This window comes from Coccidioides posadasii, chromosome 4 (assembly GCF_018416015.2).
Source record: "Coccidioides posadasii str. Silveira chromosome 4, complete sequence".
Taxonomy (NCBI): domain Eukaryota; kingdom Fungi; phylum Ascomycota; class Eurotiomycetes; order Onygenales; family Onygenaceae; genus Coccidioides; species Coccidioides posadasii.
Window position 1 is genome coordinate 3,072,001 of NC_089410.1, and position 16,358 is coordinate 3,088,358.

A 16,358-nucleotide genomic window follows, 5' to 3' on the forward strand; every position below is an offset into this window, starting at 1 on the left:
GTGGCGAAAGATGCATGTGAAATGATACAAGATAAAGGGCTGGAGCCAAGCAGATGAAGGTCATACATAACCAAGAGCCATAGCAAGGAAGGGAATTTCCCTTCCCCCCTCCACACGCGCTGTGCCAGACCTGCCAGACCTCCCCAGACCTCCCAGAGCGGCCTGAGCAGCCAGTCCTTCATCTCGATCCTGATTCCTCCGTCGTTGTGCCAGCCAATTGCCGCGGAAATACGGAAACGTCCAAAATGCGCCTTTGTCGGCTGCTGACTAAGAACTCAATTACAACCACGTGATATGAGAGTTTTTTGCAGTTTTTTTGGGGGCTGCGGCGTCTCGTCGCTTGTTCCTCTCCCGGTGAGCCTGGTGAGAATCCCGCAGCGAAGACTTCCAAGTACTCCGTACCTGCGTGTGGAATGCAGTCCCGCCGGAAGCTGATAGATAAGCACTGACCATGAGTGGCACGCCGGGCTCCAATGGCTCCCATAGCCCCGGGCTATTCATCCCGGCGGTCAAAATCGGTGCTGTGACCGGTCCGTGATATCTCACGCTTTTCTCTCTGCTGAATGGGGAGTATCTCAACCAGCCGAAATCGACTGCTAAATCTGTGCAGGTACCGCTGGTCTACTTTATGGCGCCACCTCTGGTGTCTTGAAATTACATCGCCATCCAGTCATCCACTCGATATCAACCGGAGTCCACTGGTTTGCCTTTGGAACCTCGTTTTGGTGTATGTTCAAAACCAGCTGGGGGGGTTAAACCTAACCTCTTGGCTGTCCTATGCTCACACCGCGGATTTCCTAGGGTTAAGAAGCAACATACTGAGGATTCAATTCGAAGAGAATCCCACTTCGAAGGAGCGCGCGTACGCGAGCGCTGTTGCCGGAGGTGTCTCGGGCGGTGCCGTAACATGGGCTATTCGTATGTACTAAGTCTCATCTTCAGTGACCAGGAGGACGCTTTGATCTCTGATCTCACATCGTACAGACCGGCGTTTCATCCCCGGCCTGGTGGTTTTTTCCCTTTTAGGCTACCTGGGGCAGCTATCTTATAACGTTGCCGATAGATGGCACACCCAGATAGCAGGGCTCCCCAAAAAATCATTGGCAGATCGTGTTGCCGAGTCAAAATGGATGCCCATTAAAGTATTAACAGATGAAAAGTACAAAGCCATGTTGAACGAAAAATTGCTCGGTGTGGAAGTGGAGATTGCTTTGATCGATGATCGGATCAAGGAGCTCCGTGAGTCCCAATTATCTGACAAGCATTAGTTGAGCATATCCTAGCCGTCTGCCCAAGCAGAATGGAGTATGGATCTTATCGAAATATGGCTTTCTGATGCGGGCCTGAAATGAAGCGCATTGTGCCATGACCTCTGCAGTGGAGCTGCCCATACATATCCCCATGGCGGCCCGAAGTGTATAATATTGAAATTTAATCAACAACTGGACTATCTATGCACACACGTATGTATATGTATGTATGTATAAGTCAACTTTTTTCAAGTTTTTTTTTCATGTCATTCCTGCGAGAATCCAAATTACGTGATTTTTTTCAAGGAAGCTTGATATTAATTGAGCACACGCTGAAAACTACTGGAAGCATTATTTAAACCTCAGACCGCACCTTTCTTAAGAGAATCATCGACAAATGTTCGAGCAGCACGCCCCAGGCACACACTGGTAAACCCGGTTGCGACGTCCACAAATGCAAAGAAGAACTCTACCAACTTTGCACAACAATATCGGTAAAATCCGCAGAGCTAGAAGAAAGCATTTGAAATACCTCCAGATTCCCCAAGCCTCTCATCCAAAAAAAATATCAGTGTCTCCAAATGCTTTATGTGAAGCAGAACGTTGTCACACACGGGTCGTTGCAGCGACAAACCTTCTGAGTGCCACTACTGAGGCAGTCTTTTTCATTATAGCCACTAGGACAAAGCTTACAACCTGGCCATTTCTCATTGGTAGCAGCGGTAGGGCAAGTAGGCATCGGTGCCGCCGAGTCTGTCGTTGGTGTCGCGGTCATCTCGCTCTCTGGAGTTGACGAGGGCATAGCGGAGGATGTGGAAGAGGTTGATGGTGGTGACACCGAGTTCGTTGCCAATGCGAACCCCAAGACAGTAGGCGGGCACATGGTGTTGGCTCCGGGAGATTGAATGATGAGCGTGTTACCATCTTGGGTGTATGTGCAGGGCTCAGCTCCTCCCGCTGGAGTCGGAGTAGAGGTGGCCATATGTGTGTCGGTGGTCGCAGCCGATCCTGCATCCTGCCTGGCTTCTAGGTCGACATTCACGACTCTGGGAAAAATGCTAGGGCTGAGCGACGTCGGCCGTGCCTGTTGAAACGCATCCGATATTGCCGGAGAGGGTAAACTTTTTCGACGATACTCTTCTTGCGGGTTTAGGGGGTCTCCAGGCGGTTGGATCGCCAATCCGTCCACAAAGGCCCCCAAAAACACAAAAGAAATGAGGTAGCGGGCCATGTTGACCCCCTAAATATATCGTGGAGGAATGGTGGAAGCAATATGTGGAATGACTGGAAAAGAACGATACCACAGCCAGAGAAACTTTTTCTATCACGCGACAGAAGACAGGATCTTTGGGAGCCCTTTTAAAGCCACTAGCACACCCTATTGCGATGCTCTTGCTAGGGATGAGCAAACGACGTGAAAATCGAAAAGGGGAAAATGGTCGTTGCTGCAGCGGCGTCATTTCCACATTTGGATATGTCGGTTCAATATCCTCATTTGTGGTCACCTACTCATTGAGCACCCTGTCCTTGCAACGGAGCACTCCGCTGCTAACCTGACACAATGAGTTCTGTTGCTAGGAACGCGGAGGACCAGTCGTGGTGACCGACGCCGCCTGCGTGGAAAAGTAGAGTTTTCCCTCTCCCAGGTTGGTGTCACATATATCAATACGGTCACAGGTCCTGCTGGCCTTTTTGCATGTTTGGGGCAATGTGGTGTCCGGACTCCAGGGCATTTCTAGGGGAAGCGCGGACGGGCACCGAGCCCGGGATCCTTCGTCTCGACTGCGAAGGTCATTGAGGCCTGGGTTTAGGCATAGATTTGTTTTAATTCAGGGAGCCGTCCGGATACTGACTATCTTAGGAGCTTCTCTTATTGTCTTGAAAATTATTATCAGAAAGGGCTATCACCAATATCTTTGCCGTATTTGCTGTAATAGCTGGCTGTTAGTACCACTTATTAGCTACATGATTGTTGGTACCGTTTTTTGTCGGGCGTCGGGTTTATTATCTCTTTCTACGGAGTAGCTAAGTGTCTTTTCGATTAACCATGTACCCCGTATGCGGGCGGTACGGAGTGGGTGCCTTTCTTTGGATAGCGTTCTGGGCCCCAAATCCTCAAGGGTCCGTGGGTGTTCCGGACGATTGGCTTACTATTGAGCAGGGATTCATCATAAGCTTAACTACCATACCAGTTTAGTATTGGGCCGAAGTCCTATGATCCTGTCCGAATTCTCCGTACGGAGTACACCGTGTTGTATAATATACTTGGTTGCCGCATCTCTCCAGGATCCGATGTGCAGAATTCTCTATATTTCCAGGTGAACAACGAAGCTTGAAATACCAGGCAAAACTGACACTTTTCTGTTATAAGCCTGTGCGCTCCCACTTTGGCATCCAACTTCGATAGCGGATACTTCAAAACTATGCACCAGCTTCTGTAATTTCTCCGTCTTCAACACCGATAGAAATCTCTGAATACAGCTTCAACCAAAGAAAAAAAAAAAAAAAAAAAGAAGAAGCCGAAAACCAGCGCTCCCTACACCAACTGAAAGATATCAACAAGAAGCTGGATAATGCCCGTAGCCTAATCCCCATTTGCGCACCATCTGCCATAATCCCATCACTGAGGACTGGTTGTCATGTATGAAACTGATGTAAAGATTGTTGAGACTCAGACCCAAGTGATGCTATGCGAAGAATGGCAAGGCCAGCTGCCCATCCAGAAGGCGTTTGGCTGGGCCGAGGATGAAGGCTAGAGGTTCACTTTACTAAGTATCTTAGACTTTGCAGGAGAGATGGAGCGGCATGAATGATAATGAAAGACAAGCTATCAGTACCAAACTCTGGAATCTGTTGGGCTTTTTCTGCATTGGAAACACTGTTTGGTCCAATAACAAGATGAAGGAAACCATACGTACCAAGGGGTGGCAATTGGAGATTAAAGGTGAAGCCAGCGAATGTGCCAAAACAGACATGCTCACATAGCTCAGAGATATACAGAGTACAAATAGGCTCCATAATCATCCAGGGTAGTAATTACTCTGCCATGGATAGGTATCCAGCTATCTGTGCAAGTCTTTGGAAAAGCCAACATTGTCAATATTTTGTATATAGATAGTTTTTGTAGCCAATTCTAAGCGACATAATTTCAGGAGGATTTTATGGTGCCTTTGGTAAATGCACTTGTATGATCCATGGCAGCGGAGGGCCTCGGCGGGTCTCGGTCGTTAGCAGGGCGGAAGACCCACACTGGGGCCGCACGCTAATATTTGCTGGTACACTGGGAGGCATCACAGCTTTCAAAATAGCCCATCCCTGCCATACCTTTGCTTAGAGGGGGAGGCGTTGAGCTTTGCGTTATTCAAACCCCAACATACCTCATGGTTAACAAGTTATCCTTTTTCTTTTTCTTGTTTTCTTCCTTTTTTTTCTTTTCAATAATCGGGTCAAGTATCAAGGCAATGAAAGGACATTATAGACTATACAGGGGAAAAATAATTAGCTCTCATGGCACAGAATACTTTCATACTTCTGTTCTCGCCTGATTTTCTCTCCTCCGGTTTCCTCTATCATTGTGAGCTTTCACCGGAAGTTGCATAATGATCTTGAGCGCACTACTTTGTATTGCCCGAAGTTGATTCTGGTTACACAATTCAGCCCTCACACTTCCAGGCAATGGCACACACTGCGAAAAACCTCTTTATGCTCGGGGCAAATGAATGTTCATACAAAATAATCCATATGACTGCCAATAGAGCCCCCCTGTAGCTTCTAGTTAACCCAACATCATTGTTATGAAACGCTCTGAGAGCATCATAGCCATTGGTCCGGCCGGGCTGGATGGCTGAGGTGCAACCCCGAAGCCAATAATGTTGCGCCATTGCAGTCGATGGTGGAAGACCGCGCTGGACCGGATCATTTTTTTATTGCTTGAGTTCAGACGTTTCTTGCCACTTTGACAACAAAAAGCCAGCAATGAGAAACTGTCTCGAGTCGAGATGGTAAGGCTTTTTAAAGTCGGTTTCCTGCTCCTTATGCGTCGTCCAAGATAGTTGGCGAAGAAAGTACCTGGACGCCCTAGGTCGTTTGTGAGAAACAGGAGGCTGCTTTCTTAGTTCACTGACAATCTTCCGAGTTGATGATCTTGTCTGGTAGCGGCAATTGTGCCGCTCAAGTTAATATTCCAGCGCTGCAACGGCCTGCTGATAAATTCGCCTGGCAAACATTGGGGACGCGGGGCTCTGAGAGAACTCAAGAGTTACCTCGGATCTGTCAATAACTCCATACTTGACGCCCATAAATAGACATTTTGGAGAACAATGCGGTTCCTGTTTTACAGGTGCAGAGTGCATATGCAGCCCATGGCTTGATCTGCGGTAGGACAAAGCGTGGCTCTTGACGTGTGCATGCTCCGTACTCCGTAAGTGCCCTCCAAAGCAGTTCGCTGATGGCAGCAGGTTTTGATGGCGCCACACCCCCTTACTAACCTATCGGATGGTTAGTGGCTCAGCAGCGGAACGGATGAACCAGTTAATCCCGGTGTGCCAAGCGTCCCGACCGGAAGCTGGCGAACTATCTGGCCCCTTGGCAAGGATGGCCTTCCCAGAAGCACGATCCAAATCCTTCCTGCGGGTAGGACGCTTCCTGGAAACCCGCTTTCCCTCCAGCTCTCCCGATCCGGGTCGCTCTCACGTTTGATACTGGACGACGGCTTTCAAGAATGAAACCCCACCGTCTATTACTTCGTCCCGTGATCTATCGAGCTGCTGGTATGTTCCCGTTCCCTCCGTCGATCTCCGAGTGCTCTCCTGGTAAAAGCTTCGATGCTCGTATCGGTGATTCAGGGCACTCAATGTCATTGCGGAGTCACAGGCTGACTTGAAGCTTCTCAGGCTCGGGGCCTCTTTGCTAACCTCGATGCCATGTTCTTCTCGACTCGTCGAATGCGCTGACCCCTTTCGCAGCCCCTTGGGCGCTCGCGAGTCGAAATGGCTATCTCTCTAAGTCCGACTTCGGTATTTGTGACGATCTTTCTCCTCTACATATCCACCTTTGTGCTCTTCGCGATAATCCGATTTGGCACCGGCATCTCGATCCAGCGCATAGGCTACTTCTCCCTACGTCGTATCGCCTACTCCCCCCGGGAAGGAATCCACATCAGCATCCGCGGTCTTGGATTGTCTCTGCATTGGCCTACGTTTGCACAGCCAACTTATGTCAGCATCCGTGTCAAAGAACTATCAGTGACTGTCGATCCGAATGTTTTGCGTGGCGGAAAAAGTGCTGCGGTCGGCTCAAAGGACAAAACGTCGGATTCGGTCACTGTGAGTGACGAAGATGATTCCGCGAACGAGGCAACTAAGCAATCGGTGTTCCGCCGTGGCACCCCGACCGAAAAGGCCTACTCTAGAACGTGGAAAGCTTTGACTACGGCGAAAGAAGCAATAAAGTGGCTGCATAGAAGAATACATCTGTGGTCCCTGGTCGATGTGACCGCGGCGGACACCACCCTGCGGATTGTGAAAGCTGGAGAGATTCAAGTTGGAGGTATTACAGTGGCTGTTGATACAAGACGGAATGTGATGGAGCGTGGGAGATTATTCCGCCACAAGAAAGATCCATCTGGCGATCAGCAACCCGCAGAGTGGATGTTCAACATAAAGAATGTGCTTCTTGCACTGGAAGGTCAGGAGCCAGAGGAAATTGTGGACAATTTTGGGCTTAACATCCATGGCCTGCTCCACAAGGGCATAGAAGGTTTGAGGGACGTTTCAGTTTCGGTCAAGGTCGGAAGGCTACACGTTCCATACGATGATCTGGTCTCCTTCACAAGCCGAATACCAAGGCCGGAAACGCCTTTGCGGATGCATAAATTGAACTATGCGGACGATGAAATATCCTTTGCTGATATCGTTGAGGAACTGGATCATCCTGGAACTCGGGAAGCGGCAATCGTTCAAACAGTGGCGGAATCCCGCCAGTTTTTAGCTTCCATGCTTCGTGGTATCCAGGAAATCCAACTTGCTTTGAGCTTCTTCCGGTTTTCTCATGTCGTACAGCGGCTTCCGAAGGGAAAGAAACCGCAGTATTTAAACATCGTCACGCATGAGGTCGGCGTTGATTTCCACCGGATGGACCCCAATGACCCAGCGCACAGGATGTACTTCCAGAGGAACGATATCGCCCACCAGGCTCTGGTAGCTGCGATTTCATCGTCCGTTTCCCTCGATGACAACACAAACGACCGTGATAAAATAATGTATATCCCAATGGCAACAGCGACAATCAAAACGACACTGCCGTCCAAGACAGTCTCGGTTTCGGAAAGGCACGATGCCGCTGAACGCAATACAAACGTACTCTTTGCCAATTTTGTCGTAACTTCGCCGTCTGTGGACCTGGAACCAGGGAAGTTGGCCCAGATAATAAGCTTACTTCAAAGAAGGAACGTCACTCGTAGAACGAGGAAGAAGGACAAACATCTTTTGATTTCTCGTCTTTTGCCAAAAGCCTCGATCAAATTATCAGTCCACGAGCCGGTTCTTCGATTTGTTCTTCCTGTTTCTGCACCCTCTAAACAACATGACTATAACCTACTCGTCTCCTCAATATCTTCAATATCCCTGGACATTGAATCGTCTCATTCGGCTGAAGAAGGAATTCAATATTCATTGGCCTCAGTATACAGGGTAGCATCCCATATGCTATACTACCAGACAGTCTCAGGGGTTAAACATCATCTTATATCTACCGAATCCTTGGAAGTCAAGCTTCATCTGAACGCGACAACGGAGCTGTGTGTGGTAGCTTCTGGAAATTTAAACACCTTCTCCGTTCACCTCGTGAGCGGTGAAGTTACCAAGGGCGTCCACCAGGTGATTGAACAGTTTTATGATCATGTTCAGCCAACTAAATTACCGCCAGCCATGGATTCAAATTCGCCCAGCCTCTTAAGACGCCTCCCGCCATGGTTATTACAATTTCAGTTTGAGATACTGGGCCTGGTCGTTGAGGTTGCTGGAACCGACGATACAATCCGGCCAGCTACCCGAGGAATTGTTTTACAAGTTGGTGGATGTTCCGCCCACTATGAAGCCCAAAAGGTGGAGCCGAACAAACGAGTAGCCCGAAGGCGAACCCCAAGCCATTCAGCCATATCCGATGATCCTACGTTTAGATTTACCTCTACATCACCATCTCGCAAGTCATACAATGGCCCGGCAGACGGTAGACGTCTTGCAATCCATGTCCGAAGCCTCGAAGGCTTCGTCATGGAATCCGCAGATTATATGGAAACAGAATCTTTTCTATCTGTTCCCCGTTTTGAGGTTGCTCTCAGCACCACGAGCGACCTACAAGGGCCGATATTCCACATAAACTCAATTGTGCACGAAATTTTCCTAAAACATTCTCTTTATCGATACTATGCCATCGGAATTGCCTTTATGGTTCTTCAAGATACCTTTGTCAACAAATCAGCGAAGAAGCCCCCGTCGACGGGGCAAGGCAGCAAAAGCCCTGAGTCACTCCGTGTTCCACCTCTCTCCAGAACCGAACTGGTCACTATTGATTTCAAGGCACCTTTGATTGAAGTGAAGCTGGCGATGCCTATGGACCCTGCAATGATGGTGCAGGTATATGGATTGGCGGCTGGTCGTCACAGGTGGTCACCTCCGTTCATTCGTGCGCACCTTGTTCGCCTTCATGCGGAGGCCCCGAAACTGAAAGGCGTATGGGCACGAATCGTGAGCGTAAAAAATATGCGCGTTGGGTTCAGAGAAAGTCGAACCAAACAAGCCGAGTCGATAGCCGATGCCAAGGGATACGATATATCGACTGATTTCATCCGTCTCGCCGTACCCCACCATATGATTATGCACCGTGTTTTTGATAACTTCATCAACACTACCAAAGCTATTCAACAACTTAATCATCGCTTTAAAACAAGAACCAACGAGTATGTTCTGGAAAAAAATCCCGAAGGCCCGAAACATGTCCCGCGGATATCATTGCGAAGCAGAGTACTGTTGTTCGAGCTAGAAGACGATGCATTTGAATGGAAACTTTCAACCATCTATCGGCTTGGCCTCTTGGAGCAAAAGCAGCGGTTGTCTCGCGATGAGGCTTTTATGATGAAAGTGAGAAAGGTTGAGGAGTGTCAGCACCGCCATGCATCTTCTCGGTTGCGTACGCAATCGGCGCTCCCTGTCTCTCACAAATCGCCGGCGGCATCTCGCAAGAGTGGCGAAACTCAACGCAGCAAAAGCGCAGATCGCCACGACCGCGCCCGGTCAACCTCCAGAGGTAGACGTGCGAAGCGGAAAGTTAGATATGACCCTGACGCTATTCGTAACTTTACGGATTGTTGCAAAATTGCCCTGGACGATGCGTGGGTTCGGCTTCGCCAGCATGACGCACGTTCCTGGAGAACCAGGATCGATAGCTCTATACGCTTCCAAAACACAGCAATTAAGGAGATCAGAGCTCTCTTTGCTGGTGCCGATGAGCCGCCGGAAGGCATGCAGGATGATGAATCGATATTGGCTATACCTAACCGGCCGGGTTTGCTGGCTGTTACGATTAGTGACGTCCATCTCGTTCTCGATAGGCCCTCATTCCCAATAAACTCCTACGCCGAATATATCAACAAAATCGGTAAAGGAATGCCTATGGACATGAAATACTCCTTGTTGATACCCATGAGCATCCATCTAGATATGGGAGAAGCAAGGGCAAACCTTAGAGATTATCCTCTTGACCTATTACATATTCCCGCCTTACGTTCCGGTCAACCGGCTCGCCTCGCCTGTTGGTCTGTTAGTGGAGACTTCGTGATCGCAGAGGAGTTTCGTGACCACGAATCGTCCAGACGCGTTATGGTCAATATTGTGCCACCAACGATTACTCCTGATGGGGTCTCTCATCCTGGCTTCTCAATTGACGTTCGCCGAACCGTATCGCCTGTCAAGACGTATTCTGACCCGAAAATCGAGATTAATACAAGCCTTCCGACAAGTATATCTTGGGGAATGTCTTACCAGCCCGTTATTCAAGATATGATGAAGATCATTGAAGGATTTTCAAAACCCGAGATCGACCCCTCTGAGCGCGTCGGATTCTGGGATAAAATCAGGCTCAGCTTTCATTCTAGGATAAATGTAATGTGGAAAGGAGATGGGGACGTTCACCTCCGACTCAAAGGTACGTGCAGCTTCATATTTATACTCGATATCCTTTCTTACCTTCATCTCAGGTTCTCGCGATCCTTACGTGGTGACCGGCTTCGGCGCCGGCTTTGTGATGTGCTGGCGTAAGGACGTACAGTGGGAGATACATACGAGAGATGACCCCAAAGAGTTTATGACTGTCACCAGCGGGGAATATGTCCTGGCCGTTCCAGATTACAGCCATCAAGCACGTCATTCCTATGAGTCAATCACGTTGGACAAGGATACGGCCTCGACCAAAAGTAGCTTGAGACATGAACCTATATTCAAAAAAGTAATTATGAAGCTTTCGGGGAATGTGAGATGGCTTGCAGGTTTGGTTTTTGAGCAAACCGTCCACGGCACGCAGGAACGCTCGTTTGACTTCCGACCACATTATGACGTTGTCTTAAGGAACCCTAAGTATCTCAGTGTGGAAAGGTTAAAGGTATTTTCATTCCCAGACGAAGTTTCATAGTTGATTTGAAACTAACTCTTGCTTCTTTCAGGACTACGACGCCTATCGTGGATTTCGCAGTAACCATATTCACCTTTCCGTCGCTGTCGTGGCTCCGGTCTCGAGAGTTTGGTCCGTGTCAAACCGGGAACCATCCGCAAGCTACAATACGGTTCATCTAACCCCTAGGTTTTTCACCCACTTCTTCAATTGGTGGTCCTTGTTTTCAGGAGTCATGTCCTTGCCTGTCCGCCAGGGTCCTCTCTGGCCAGGATTAACGAAGACCAGCAAAAAGTTCAGTCGCCATCTTGGGACCGTCAAATACAACCTCTTCCTTTCACCTCTATTTGTCTCTCACATTTACAAACATAAGGACGCCGAAGACTATAATGAAGATGTCGTTTTTGCTACGGGAATTAAAGCCCGTCTCGAAAGCTTCATGTTAGATCTCCATCAGCGACGGGAGCAAGTCAAGACGCAGGTGAAAGGACGATTGAAGCAAACCAAGGCGAGTATGATGAAAATCAATCGTGCGCAGTTGGATTTTATATCAGCGGATTTCAGAGCTGTTTCAGCCAGTATTGGCGGTACCAATCTAGAGGATGTCCAGCAACCCGACGATGATATCCTGTCCACCTTCCAGCAACCAGCCCCACCTGCTGACCTTTCTCGGTTTACCATCCCGGATCATGACTTAAATTGGGTAGATATGGATGACTTCGTCGAGCTTGATTGGATATTACCCTCTGAATCCAATCCCAAGACCAAGATTCTTCCACTCGCATATTCTCCGCGATTCTCGTATTTCCGTCAAACGGATCACCGGGAAGTTGGCCCGGAGGAGACAGGCTATAGCCGTTTCGGTGACGAACCTACACACTACTGTGTCATGTCGCAAGATAATGATCCACGCACGGTTCAAATGGATCTAATTAGAGAGCGTCTCCATGTACTCGGTGCGCAAATTGATGCTCATGCGCGATTGGTTGGAGAACATGAACTCCAACTTGTTCGTGAGGGCACAGTAGACGAAGGAACTAGAAGTCAGTACGAGTTATTCCTCAAACAAGGTGAATCTCTCCAAACAAGAAGGGAATTCCTTCGACGTGGACTTGGACGACTTGAGGAACAGGTTTCAAATGCTAGAGGAGCCAATGGAACACATAGCAGAAATCCGGATCCCGACCCGTCCGTTGACGTTAAAGAGCTGAAAGAAGATATTGGCGCCCAGATGCTTTACGCGTCTCCAGATGATGCATTTGTCACCGACTTTGACAACCGTTTTATTATCCACAACATCCAATTGAAGTGGAATAATTCTTTACGAAATATTGTTCTTCGGTACATCCACCAAAATAGCCAACGCCGAGGTTTCGTTTACTACATGTCTCGTCGTGCCGTCAATTTCATCCTAGATATTGTTGAAGAGCAAGGCAAATCCAAACTGCAGCCGATGGGTAGCCGGCGCCAGTCTTCCGGTCATATACCGGACCAAGCGAGCCAAGATAAAGATGACGAGGTGACGGTGGAAGCTCGAATTGAACAGTTGCTCAATGATGCGAAGCGGTATGTCAATGCGGATGATTCAATGAACCCCCACGGCACGCAAGAGGAACCTAAGAAGCAGGAAGAAATCGCTCCTGAGTTTAATGCCCACAACAGCTACCATGTCAGATTGATTGCTCCGCAGATTCAGCTCCAGAGCGAGAAGAACAAAAAAACTGTTGCGCTTGTGACTGCTAAGGGCATGCAGTTGAAAGTAATTTCAATCCGGGACAAACGACGAGAATCAGATGATGTTAGCGGCCTCGTGCAGCGCCGATTCACTTTGGATATGGATAGCGCTCAATTTTTCGTTGCGACCCAAAAGACGTTCTCCAGCCATGCCCATATATACTGCGGAAACAGATATGGAAACCCTCCCGGAGCAGCCTGGCCCCCATGGGTATCCCTAGAGTCCATGTTTGAATTCGACCGCGATCCGTCTGGGCTGTCCCGCATTATCCAGAAAACGTCTGCCAGCCTTCGATATGACAAATACAACACCTTACGTCTAAAGTACAATGAGAAGGTTGCTAAAGGAGACGGTGAACGAGTTTGCGATTCGATTGCCAATGAGAACAGGATTGATCAAATTTCGATCAATTTTCCACAGGTCCGAGCAATCTGCGATTCGTCTCAGTATTATTCGATGTATGTCATTGTACTGGACCTTCTACTTTACAGCGAGCCGTTAGAGCAAGTCCGAAATGAACGGTTGGAGAAGATAATGTTGGCTTCAGACTTTAGCGATCTCAGAGGCGCTCCCGAGATGGTCAACAAACTTCAACAGCGAATAAGGCACCTCGAAGATATTAAAAATCTCTTCCAAATACAGTCAAAGTACCTAGATGCCCAGGGGTGGAAGGATCGCTTGGCGGTGGAAAAGGATTTGGCAACCTGCGAAGATGAACTATTCTTTATTATGAAGGCTATTACTACTTCACAGCGGAAGAATGAGGAGCGTACAAAACATCATTCTAGCGGTCTTTTGAGGTGGACGCTGTCAGCATCGGAAATCGTGTGGCACTTAATGAGGGAGCATGGGGAGCCGCTTGTTGAGTTCCAATTAAGGAACGCTGCCTATGAGCGAACGGATAATATAGACGGGTCGAATCACAACGCGATTGAAATCCAACGTATCTACGGACTTAATCTTCTCTCCAGTGCGATATATCCGCAGATGATTGTGCCATATCTGGATGAACAGCGTCAAAATCCTCAAAAGGAGGACGATAGGATGCTGAAAGTTAATTGGTACATGCTCGAAGCTATTGGCGGAATTCCAATATTGGATGACTTCGAGGTGACCCTATTCCCGCTGAAGGTTCAATTGGAGCGAGAGTTGGGGCAGAAGCTGTTTGAATACATTTTCCCAGGAGTTGGCTCAAATGCCTTTGAAAACGGGGGTTTCTCCCCCTTCATGATCAAGAAAATGGACCCGCTTGAGGATGATGATGAGGAGGATAGCGATGATAATGCCGAGTTGCCTACGCCAGGAGCAAGCACTGGTAGTGGATCGGCCGATGACTCGCAGAGCTCTTACCCCGGCGCCATTGAAATGAGGCTGAAGCCCACACTTACATTACAAGACACTACTCGGTCGAAATCTCCGGCTCGAAGGCCAAAGATACCTGGATTTACCCACATAAGCAAGGATGCTGTGAAGCAGAAAGCTGGAGCCGCGGGAGATCGATCCCGATCTGCGACACGAACTCCGCCGTTGAGCCGCCTTCCAGTAAAGAAAAACTCTGTTGACAGCCTGCGACTGCTTGGGAGATCCCAGACCGGAGGGGCTTTAACGGTGCAATCGACAACTTCTGTGAACGATGACAAGCACAGGAGGTTCGCCCTATCTCGATCCTCGACAAGAGCTTTTAACAAATCCGACGGTCAAGTCGATGACGTCTCGCATATGATGTCAAGGGCATCAAATTACATGATCTTAACACATGTAAAGATCAACGATGTTGTCCTCTGTTTAAGCTATAAAGGAAGAGGCGAACGCAATATCGAAGACGTTCACGATTTTGTGTTCAGACTACCAGTTCTAGAATATCGCAATAAGACTTGGTCTAACCTTGACCTTGCATTGCGTCTAAAGAAGGATGCGATCAAAGCTCTCATTTCGCATGCCCCTGCAATCCTCGGCAACAAATTTTCACATAACCGTCCAAATAAGCAGCAACAAATGCGGCTTCGGGAACTCGCCAGCTCGAAGCAAGTCTTCGCTTCAGATAGCATCTCGAACGTCTGTCCCTCAGACGGGTCAAACAGCATCGTCAGCCGTAGCTCCACCGAGCAGTCTGAATCACCTCGTCGGTCATTTCAGTCAAACGCTTCGCCGTTTTCCGGTGCAAAATCTATTATTTCCGGCTTTCATTCAACCGGGCCCTCAATGCCTATCCATGACTCCCGTTCTGCGAGGAGTTTGAACATGGATGCTTGCGACGATGTAAATCCCCCACCACCTTAACTTCATTTGAATAGATAGATAAAGCTAACATATCTCTAGTCTCGGAGTTTCCAAGATGAACTCACGCGTCGACGAACGGGCGGTGACGATTACGAGGTCGAGAAAAAAGACCAGAAACCCCAGAAGTAAGCTGATCTCGAAGACTCTTACTTGCTTGGCCTAGCACTGATTATATAGTAGAACTCGTCTACGCAAAAAGTCTCTCACTCAACTCCGTCGCAAGTTCTTGGGGGCTCCAGATTAGAGCTTGCCCATTATCTTCCCACTGGTGTCCTTAACATCTCTCCGTTATATCCTGACACAGCTCATGTCCTTCACTCGAACCGATACCAATACCGTTGTTGAACCCATTTCCCCACACGCTCACACTGTAACTGGTTCTACCTCCCCATCTTGTACTCGTCCTCTGCTAACCCTCATCCCCACACCTCTTCTCTACATATACAACCCAAATTTCATATTTTCCCATCTGTGCGCAAATTTTACGCGTACAAAATACACACAAAGCATCTAGATGGGTCTTTGGCTGGTTGGCTCTCTGTTTTGACCTCGGCTGCATTTTGGCGTTGGGGCAAGCGAGCATACAGGAAGCATTTAGTTCTCGTTTTGGCTTTCCCCGTTGTGCGTTTCCTTATCTCACCCGATATTCGATTTAATCGTTCGTGATTTGGCTTCTCGTTGCCCCCTTAACCCCCTTGCTGCTATGCAGATGCTTTGTTCAGTACATAGTGACTTTCCCCGCGATATAAGCATATATGTACATAGGCCGGTATATACAGGCGCAGAATGGAGCCTATCAGAGACCATTCTGTCGCGTGGGTCTTGACAGAGATTGGTTGCTTTTCTTACGTGACAGCACTGAAGCTTGTCATAGTCGATATACAAAGTAAAAATCTTTTGATCTTATACTGGTGCCCTTTATTGATCTTGATGGGCGTTCGGGGGCTCAATCACTTGTTTGAAACAGTGAAATACAAAGTTTGTCACATTGTTAGCTGCTATTAATAAATAGTTCCGTCCTCACCCACGACAGGACATGGAACGCCAACTTCGACCACCCATTAATCTCATCCATCCCCATCAACCTACCTCGATGTACTGTGCTCCACAAATCCTGCCACCTATGGCCGCTACGATGGAGTATGGAACAAGGATGGAGAATTTCATCATTCGTTAACTGGCACAGTCACCTTCTTGTGAGCCTCAAGAGCTACTTGAATTGAACCCAGGCCCCAGCTAACCACCCGGTCTGGGGCTACTTGTATTTGCCCTCCGCCAGCGCCCGGCGCAGAAAGTCCTCATAAATCCAGCTGCTCACTTCGTTGAGTCTGATATTAGCCGCCGAACCCGTTAGTGCCCACACCACTTTCTGCGCCCCGGCGAAACTGCGGCAAACCCCCATGGTCTCCTCTGATCCTATCGTGTCAAAT

At 48.5% G+C, this 16,358-nt stretch overlaps 3 protein-coding genes across 3 annotated transcripts; 2 read left to right on the plus strand and 1 right to left on the minus strand.

Annotated features, from left to right (window-relative positions):
* Positions 1-323: 323 nt before the first annotated feature.
* On the plus strand, positions 324-1,458 carry D8B26_007869 (uncharacterized protein). The gene is made up of 4 exons (XM_003067351.2): positions 324-530; positions 611-727; positions 802-918; positions 985-1,458. The coding sequence occupies exons 1-4, from the start codon at positions 452-454 to the stop codon at positions 1,266-1,268; spliced, it is 597 nt and encodes a 198-aa protein (XP_003067397.2). The 5' UTR covers positions 324-451; the 3' UTR covers positions 1,269-1,458.
* A 154-nt stretch (positions 1,459-1,612) lies between these two features.
* On the minus strand, positions 1,613-2,481 carry D8B26_007870 (uncharacterized protein; the record flags this gene model as incomplete). Its single annotated transcript, XM_003067352.1, has 2 exons — positions 1,613-1,726; positions 1,885-2,481. The coding sequence occupies 2 exons, from the start codon at positions 2,479-2,481 to the stop codon at positions 1,613-1,615; spliced, it is 711 nt and encodes a 236-aa protein (XP_003067398.1).
* Positions 2,482-5,936: 3,455 nt separating this feature from the next.
* On the plus strand, positions 5,937-15,781 carry D8B26_007871 (uncharacterized protein). The gene is made up of 6 exons (XM_003067353.2): positions 5,937-6,019; positions 6,143-10,451; positions 10,504-10,904; positions 10,966-14,907; positions 14,968-15,053; positions 15,109-15,781. The coding sequence occupies exons 2-6, from the start codon at positions 6,239-6,241 to the stop codon at positions 15,170-15,172; spliced, it is 8,706 nt and encodes a 2,901-aa protein (XP_003067399.2). The 5' UTR covers positions 5,937-6,019; positions 6,143-6,238; the 3' UTR covers positions 15,173-15,781.
* The last annotated feature ends 577 nt before the right edge of the window (positions 15,782-16,358 follow it).